Below are 8,665 nucleotides of genomic sequence, written 5' to 3'. Positions count from 1 at the left end.
AACCCTATCCCCCTGAAATCCACTGAATCTTCCACTCCACCGCTTACTAAATTTCTTCACAAACTGTGTACGTAGTGTAAATATTTTTCCTCATTCACAGTCAGAATCAAACTACAGAGAACTGCAGTTTTCACTTTGTCAAATGCTTACATATTCATTTTTTATCAACCCTGGGATGTAAATTATAAACACACGGAAACCATTTCTACCTGAAACATTGTCCAAAGTGAACTGCAGTCCAGCAACTTGGAACCCCCTTTACTGGCTATTGACTTACAAAAAAAAGTCATTTATTGGAAGACGGTACCAAAGCTATTTCTAAAGAACATCAGCTACTTGTTCACAAGAAATTGCTCAAACCAAATTGTCACTTGCTTCCGAGGCAGAGGCAAAACGGCAAAAGAAAGAATAACAGAGCGGAGGAAAAAAAAGAAAAGAGAGTATGTGCATGTGAGACAGAAAGGTCATACAATGGAAACATGCAAACAGGTAAAAATATAAATCACGTACATTAATAGTATAAATCAAGTATGTTAATAGTTTTGTAACTGCTAGTGGAAAAGAGACTTTATTCTTTATACCTTAGTGATCACTGCAGTAACACCTGATACGCTATCTCCAATTCTAGAACTACCTTGCACTAACAGCTAAATACTAAACCTAAAGCTAAGAATACACAGTAAAAGGCTATGGCATTCACTACTCACTTAGACTCATCATAAGGCGTTTTACAGATGCAGTAAAGCTTTGTGTCCTTCTTTGTTTCCTTTGAGGTAGTAGAAATCATTTTCTTTTTCTTGGACTTGGAAGCTGATGAATCTTTCTCCTCATCTCGCTTTCTCTTCTGGGAGGATACTGGCATTGGGACTGTGGTGGAGGAGGAGGTGACGCTGGCTGCATGTTGCTGTGGTGGCGGTGGCGGCAGTGGTGGCGGTGGTGGTGGAGCTGCAGCGGCTGCGGCTGCAGCTGCAGCGGCTGCGGCTGCAGCAGCAGCTGCCTGGGCTTTTTCTTTTTCTTTCTTAATTTTAGTCAAGTCTTTCTTTAGCTCCTCCTGAAGTATATTAAATGAATAAATAGAGAGGAAGGCACTTCATATGATTATTCCAGGACAGGATTAAAATCTAGACATAAATCCCCATGCTTAACCAAAAGAAAATAATTAAAGCCATTTAAATATGCAAAGTTTTTAACGTGCTTAACCTACAATTCACATAACATTAAGAGATGACACTCTTGGGCTACTATGACCCACTGGCCTGTAATTGATCAGAAGCTGTTTCAGGAAACAAGGTAATTTCAGTCCAGATGACAAACAAGAAGCATAAAAAGGACATATACTAGCTTCGCAGAGATCCATGCATCCACAACCAGAACTTCTTCCTGTATCTTTCCTTTAAATCTCACTGAGCAAACAGATAAATTCAAGATTAACACAGAAATGTTCTCCCCAGCTTAAAATCAAATTAGTCTTTGAGAATAACTGTCCTTACCTGCACTTCAATTTGTAGATCTTTGTCCAGAAGTGCTCTTTTTTTCAATATTTCAGCTTTCAGCTGTTCTTTATGCTTGAAAAGCAGAGCTGAGAGCTTAGTAGCATTCTGTTTACTACGCTTCTGTTCTACACTCTCTTCTCGCTTTCGTTTCTTAGCTGCCTGTTTTTCTTCTTTGTCTATCTTATCCAGAATATATTTCATCACTTGGTTGCACACAATCATTCTGGGGAAGAAATAAAGAAAAAGTACATTGTGCTGAGCTGCCTATTTAATTCCAGTGGAGAATCATTTAACTCTCCAGTCTCTGCAAGTTGCAAGCTAAATCATTACATTTCTTAAGTCGTACAAGGGAAGTTTAGTAACACACATTGCTCCCACTCATACTTATTTAATAGAACACCACTGGGAGAGATCAAGTCCCTAGTTAGGCTCAAGAGGGCCAGTCCCAACTTCATTTAACTGATCTGAGTACTAACCGTTCCTCCCCTTCCCCTATAAAACTGCTAACAAAGCTTGGGCTTTAGTATGATGAGAGATATTTTCACTCAATTCCGTTTCCACAAACATGTTTGAAAGAGCTGGATTTCGTTTATTCTGATGTAGGATGAAAGCAAGTTGGAAGCCTGTAACTTCTAAAACATACATTTCCACCCTCCAGTGACCACCAAATATTACTAAGTTTTTGTGTTTTGGCATAAGGACTGACAAATATTTTTCAGTGTATAGAATTCACTAAAAACCAGTTCCCAGTTTCTTCACTCATGACAACTCAGGATTAATTTTTCATCTGCTTGCTGCACATTCAACTATAAATCTCTTTTCCTGCTCACTTGTTCTGCAATTTTCATTTATTTTGCTTTATATTTCAATTACAAAACAAACATATTTTGGTTCTTCTGAATTTACTTTTCCCTTCCCATTCTATTTCAAACCCACTAGAAAACTAAATGCTTCTTGTTGCCAGAGTGACCATGAAAAATAACTCCCGTTGACATACGAGCTGAAAGCAAACAACAAAATAGCAATGGCCGGGACAAGGAGCTTCTACTAACTCTGTAGTCTTAGGCTCAGACACACTGTCTTTTGATACCATCTGTATTTTGATGACATATGTAATATGCTAGCTGTTTTGTATGGCTATACAATTTTGTTTACTTTACTCTTCTTACCTGCACTATATCTACTCGGTTTAGTCTGTTTTTTCACCAGGTAAGATACCCAGACGACATTTTTGGAGAAGAAAAAATATCAGTGAGAAGGAAAGACAGCTGTACCATGAATCAAGCTAGTTAGAACTCTTTTTTTTTTTTAATTGGACTTCTGTCAGTCTAAATACCAGTTTGGCTGTCTGACGCCATTAAATGAAGAGTATATGACAATACATCTTATCCTTTATGCCATTGTCAACATTAAGCGAGCAGCACCTAGTGATACTGCTGTAATCAGCTAAGCTTGTACTCTGATTTGATGATAAAAATTTTATAAAAAACACTGTTCTTTTTCTTACTATCTGACAACACACACTTGTGATTATCCAATTGAAGCAACTGCATGAGTGAAAAGGAGTCAAAATAACACCAAGACAAATGACAAACGCTCCAAATTTGTGTTTAGCAGCTTCAAGCATAAAATCTAGTTTGTTGAACAGCACTATCTTCCAACTCTTCAGTTCCTTCTGTACAGTAGGATGTACCATGGGCAAGAATGGAAATAAACTGCCATTACAAAGGACAAACACACACCAGGCTTTTCGGCAACAGAACCATTAATTCTCCATTCAGTGCTCCTTTAAGGATGGTTTTTACCTTGAATTTAAAAACTGTGGCTAGCTCCAAACACATGCAATACAATGTTTCACTTTAAATTAAACATATAATCAAAAAATTGAGAATATACAAGATTCAATTACTTAAATTTAAGAACATCATTATGAAAGTTACTTTTGAGTGTGACTTTAACCAGTTTTAAAATAGAAAAATTTCTTTATGCAGGTTTTTACAAACCAGTGTTTTATCATACCACCATTAAAAGATGTTATAAATGTAAAACTTTCACATCTAAAGATGCACTATGATGCATATTCACCTCTGATTTTCTTCCCTCTCAGCTGGAGTCAGTGTCTTCTTCTGTTTCAAGTGTTCTATGACAGCATTCTGTTTCATAACCACCTGCAGGATGATACAGAACCCAAAATAAAATATGAAAACTTTAGCCAGTATTTCACAATATTACTGGGAGAACGAGGACATTTCCTAAGTTAAAGAAGAAGTTAAAGTGTTATTTATTTCAGTAAGTGACAAACTAAAACTGATTTTATCGGGGGGCAGTGCTTGTTTAAAGCAAATATTTGAAAATTGAAAATTAAATTGAAAATTAACACCACCTCCACTGCCCACATAGAGTAGGATATTTTGCTTATGTCGAGTTTAAACCTAGGGACTAAATGTAAATTGACAGTATTTCTTCAGTGACTGGTTGTTTTATTTTAAAAAATGGTAAGAGTCTATTTTATATATGGTTTTTTTTTAAGCCCCGCAGCCATCCAACAGCATTACATTCCAGATACCTCTTTGAAACCTCAGTTTCCTGTAGCAGGCAAGGAAAGTACTGTACATGTGTTCTGAACATCAGCTCTCCTATCTATAACCTATCTTTCCTGAACTGAGAATATAGATATATTGTCCCAGCAGCTAGTGGTAAGTTGAATCAAGGTGCCAGAAGACTGCGAACATGGTACAACTGACTTGATGTGCTGAATTAACTTAGAGTATTTAATTAAATTGCCAAAAGCAATCGTGCACTAACTTTGAAAGAATCAAATTAACTGCCTATCAAATGTATTAACATTGTTAACAAGAACAGGCATTTAAAATGAGATTTGTTTCATTAATTAAGTTTTAATTTCCTTCTGTTAACTTTACCTGTTTCTGGATAATGTCACTTTGATTAGAAGCCTGAAGGGTGTGCTCACGTTTAATTTCTATCTGTTGCTGCTTTTTCTTCTGTTGCTGCTCCCTGAGCTGCTGAACTCTCTGCAGCTGCTCCTGAACACTAGCTGCTTGAACTGTTACCACATTCTGAATCTGGTGAGCCTGTACTGGGCTAGTTTGTTGGATCTGAATAGGTAACTGAAGCTTGATCTGCTGGGGCACACTGCCTTGTTGGGCTTGTATCTGAGCCACAACATGTGACTGAAGCTGAGAGAGAACTTGGACTTGTTGCTGAAGCTGAGGCACTGTAATAACTTTTGTTGGAGGCTGCTGAAGTTGCAGCTGAGGACGAGTTGGGGATTGCACAGGAACCTGATTTAAACTTTGAGTAGTTGGAAGGGTTGAGACTGAAGTCTGAACCTGAGGTTGTGATTGCTGCAGCTGAGCTTGAATTTGTATGGGAGCATGGGGCTGCATCTGAATCTGTTGTTGGGTTGTAGTCTGCACCTGAGCTGGTTGCTGAGGCTGCACTTGGGACTGGCCTTGTGGAAGGATTGCAGTCTGCGGCTGACTCTGGACTTGCACTGGAGATTGCCCTTGAGCCTGGGTCTGTGCTGGAGACTGAACTGGAGATTTAGACGACTGTGCTTCAGGTGTGACTGGAGAGTCAACAGATGCTGGAGTCTGAGATTCAGGCTGGGTCTGAGTTTCAGGCTGAAGCGCTGGCTGAGGTGCCTGTGGCTGGGCCAGCAGCACAGGCTGAGTACTCTGATTCTGCACCTGAGGCTGGGCTTGCTGCTGACTCTGAGGCTGTGTCTGAATTGGTGGCAGCACTGATGTTGGCTGTGCCTGTAGAGCTTGCTTCTGTTCCCCTGTAGCTGTGAAGGACAAAACCCAATTATTCCATTCATTTCAAATGGCACGTCTATAAGCCTTACTAATTTGAAACTTTTAGAACTACTGTAAAGCCCTATGCAGAAATTCAAGAGATTTCTAAGCTTATAATACACTTCCAACAAATTTATTGTAATAACAGACCATCTCCAACTGCATAAAAACTCCCATGCAACTGAAATTGAAGAGTGTTTTTCTGCTGAACAGAACAATGCTTACCTGAGGTTGAAGTAGAAACTGTTGTTGTAGTTGTGCTAGCTGTAGTAGCAGCTGCTGGCAGTGGGGTGAAAAGAAATCTCTGAATTGTACCATTTGGCATAGCTGCTTGCATAAGCTGTTGTCCTGGACCAGGTATTACAGTCACACCCTGAGGGATTAATTGTAATTGACCAGTAGTTTGACCTTGTCCCTGAATTACCACAGTTAATCCTTGACTACCACCCTAAAAAAAAAGGGGGGGAAAAAAGGTTAGTATTGATGTATTAGTTATATATTTCTTAGACAGACTTCGCTGAAAATCAGAAAAATCAGGGGTTTGAATTTCAGAATTCAATACTTTTACCACATACCATATTCCTAAAATCCAAAACTAGCATCTGAGATCATGAAATACTACAATACTTGTTCAACAATCTATCATCAACAGATTACTGGGTTGGAATTAGTTACGCATATTTTCATCCAAATATAGACAAGAACTCTAGACAGAAAGCAGCTACAATGGAACATCTTTGTTCCTAGAGTTTACAAGCAATACAGAGCATGGATAATTTTAGACACACTATTAATTACTTTCTCAAGAATCCCAACAGTTTGTGTAAGTGTTCTCTGCACTGAAAACATTTCCTAACCGCATATCAGATCCTACCCAGCTCTGAGCTTTCATGACTGACTGTTCAGTCTGTAATGTACCGTGAATTTCTGTTGCTTAAGCTAAACACTTAGACAGCTAATGACATCACTCTCAACTCACTGACAGAGAAGGTAGGGTATTGTCCCAACACCCAGATGCAGAACTCCACATTTTGTGAACCCATAGAACAGAATAAGGTCCCTACAAAAATCCTTCTGAGTCTTTTGGTGCAGAAATGAACTGAGTCTTGTTCCACATATAAAAATCTTATCTGGCAACAAGCAGCCTGTACATTACAATCATTTACATATATTATTTATAATTGGAAGAGTAGCTATTGTGGTAACTCACAGAAGTCTATTTTTACCCTATGCTTGACTCTAAATTCATTTTTTGCCAACAGACCTTCATGATCTGAGCAGAAGCTGCAAGAACTTTTTCCTCCTCCAGTTCCAGATACTGTAATTTTTCCTCTGAGACTCTGGATAACATGAATGAAAACTAAATCTTCACACAAAATCAAAAAACAAGGAATGAACATTATGTTCTGAAGGTCTACAAAATAGGCCATACAAAATAATTACGTCCCTTACTGCTATTAATGCAAAGACTTTTTTCCATACTGCTAAACTTTCCTGATGCTAGTTACATTACTGGGGAATACAATAGGAAGAGCTATTTAAAACTTTACATATACTATTTAAGCTTCTTTCAGTCTGTAATTATGCTATCGGTCATCCTAAATGAAGGCTGAAACATAGATTTATGAGCAGATACACTACACTGCTGAAATCCAAAGGCTTGATAAGATATAAGTATTAGCACATTTTCATGCCCAGAGGCTATAAAATATTTTACCTGTCCTTGTGTTAGTTGCGTGAGTTGGGCCATAGTAAGTTTCACTTGTCCCTGCTGAGGGCGAGGGGGCTGCGACGTGGGTTGTGGCTGTATTTGCTGAGGTGGTGTTCCAGGACTTGTGACGGTCTTCTGTCCAGCACTGGAAGAAGCTGTGCTGGTACTAGAAACTGCTGTTGAGACAGGCTGACCCCTAATTATTTGAGTCACCACTTGCTGTGTCTGACCTGTGAAAGAATGATTTGTGATAAGAAACACATTTCCAACATTTTAACCATTAGCACAGCAAACCTCCGAGTCACAATAACCCGCAATAGTGTATAATCAGACAGGTGAAGCAAACACTGCAGTTCGCACATAAATTTTCTTTACAAACCGTTTGTCTATGTGGTTGACTGAAAAATGTCTGCAAAACGTCTCCTATTTTAATTCAATTCACATACTTATGGAGTGCTTCAAACACTTAGCTTGCCTTTAAAAAAAAAAAAAAAAGGCTTTCTCAATGCACAATTATTCTAAACTTTTTTGTTTGTTTTCGAATGAACAGACTTAAAATAAGTACTGTGTTTCCCAGTGTCAACGATGAACAACACTGACAAAGCCTGCAACCAGCATATTCAAAAGCCAGAAGAGGCACTTTTTCGAAGTCAAGCATCAAAATGAGGTATTTTTGCACTGGGACATATGATACAGAAAGTATTTATGAAGAAACAAACCATGGATTTCACACTGGAAATTTAAATATTAAAATGAACCTACTGGCTGGAAGAATACCTTGTTGCACCACTAGAGGTGTTCGAATGATGGTCTTTCCAAGTGTTGACTGCTGAAGTGGTGTCCTTATTACTGTCATGCCAGGGCGGAGTGGTGTCCCTTGCACTACCTACATACACCAAAATGGAGAGTGTAGGTAAACTTGTGAAAGAAGCCGCTGGGATATGTCCTGAAGTTGGTTGTTTTGTTTTTGGTTGTTGTTTTTTTTTTTTTTTACTATAGTAAGAAATGACAAGATGCAAGCAGATCCAATATTTTTTCATCTATGCCCACACTGCTAAGGCTTACCAAGCTCTAAACTATTAATTTTTCCAACTGGAGATAACTGTTGTACCTCCCTGGAATAAAGGTTCCATAAACACTATTGCTGAGATGAGCCAAAAACATTGGAAAGTGACTAGACAGAACTTTTAATATCTGCCAATAACTTAAAATATATGCACCCACATTTTTTTCATTAAATAATCAGAAAAAAGTCTTACTTGTGAAGAGCTTGTTGTTCCTAATGTCCCTGTGGTGTTTGGCCTAATGGTTACAGTTGCTGTCCTTGGCTGGAATGAAGTAAATGTTTGACTTGCACCTGTAGTTGATGGAATGATACCCAATACCTTTTGCTGAACTTGAACAACACCTAATGAAAGAAAAATTGAGAATTCATTAATGACATAATTGCCAGCAAAAGAAGTAAATGCAACTCCAGGGTGGCATTTAGAAATCAGTCTCCAGGTTTCTAGAACACCTTTGAGTCTTTCAACATTTCTTGGGAGAACCTTTATCATATTGTAAGAAGAAGCAGCATTATATGTTGTTGATAGTCCAACTACATTTTAAGTTAAGAAATAGGTATTTTAGAAAAGATTAAGGAA

General features: G+C 38.3%; 1 protein-coding gene across 1 annotated transcript in view; it reads right to left on the bottom strand.

Annotated features, from left to right (window-relative positions):
• Window positions 1–8,665, bottom strand: part of BPTF (bromodomain PHD finger transcription factor) — a 60,837-nt gene that overhangs the window by 10,055 nt on the left and 42,117 nt on the right. Inside the window, exons 21-28 of the mRNA XM_009323778.1 lie at window positions 8,282–8,430; window positions 7,785–7,908; window positions 7,029–7,252; window positions 5,537–5,759; window positions 4,415–5,301; window positions 3,579–3,661; window positions 1,491–1,716; window positions 708–1,051 (exon numbers count right to left, since the gene is read on the bottom strand). Coding sequence (XP_009322053.1) covers window positions 708–1,051; window positions 1,491–1,716; window positions 3,579–3,661; window positions 4,415–5,301; window positions 5,537–5,759; window positions 7,029–7,252; window positions 7,785–7,908; window positions 8,282–8,430 — 2,260 coding nt within the window. The remainder of the gene's footprint in view (window positions 1–707; window positions 1,052–1,490; window positions 1,717–3,578; window positions 3,662–4,414; window positions 5,302–5,536; window positions 5,760–7,028; window positions 7,253–7,784; window positions 7,909–8,281; window positions 8,431–8,665) is intronic.

The sequence above is a fragment of the Pygoscelis adeliae genome, unplaced genomic scaffold, assembly GCF_000699105.1.
Source record: "Pygoscelis adeliae isolate BGI_AS28 unplaced genomic scaffold, ASM69910v1 Scaffold75, whole genome shotgun sequence".
NCBI classification, from domain to species: domain Eukaryota; kingdom Metazoa; phylum Chordata; class Aves; order Sphenisciformes; family Spheniscidae; genus Pygoscelis; species Pygoscelis adeliae.
This window is presented reverse-complemented; position numbering and strand designations above follow the sequence as displayed.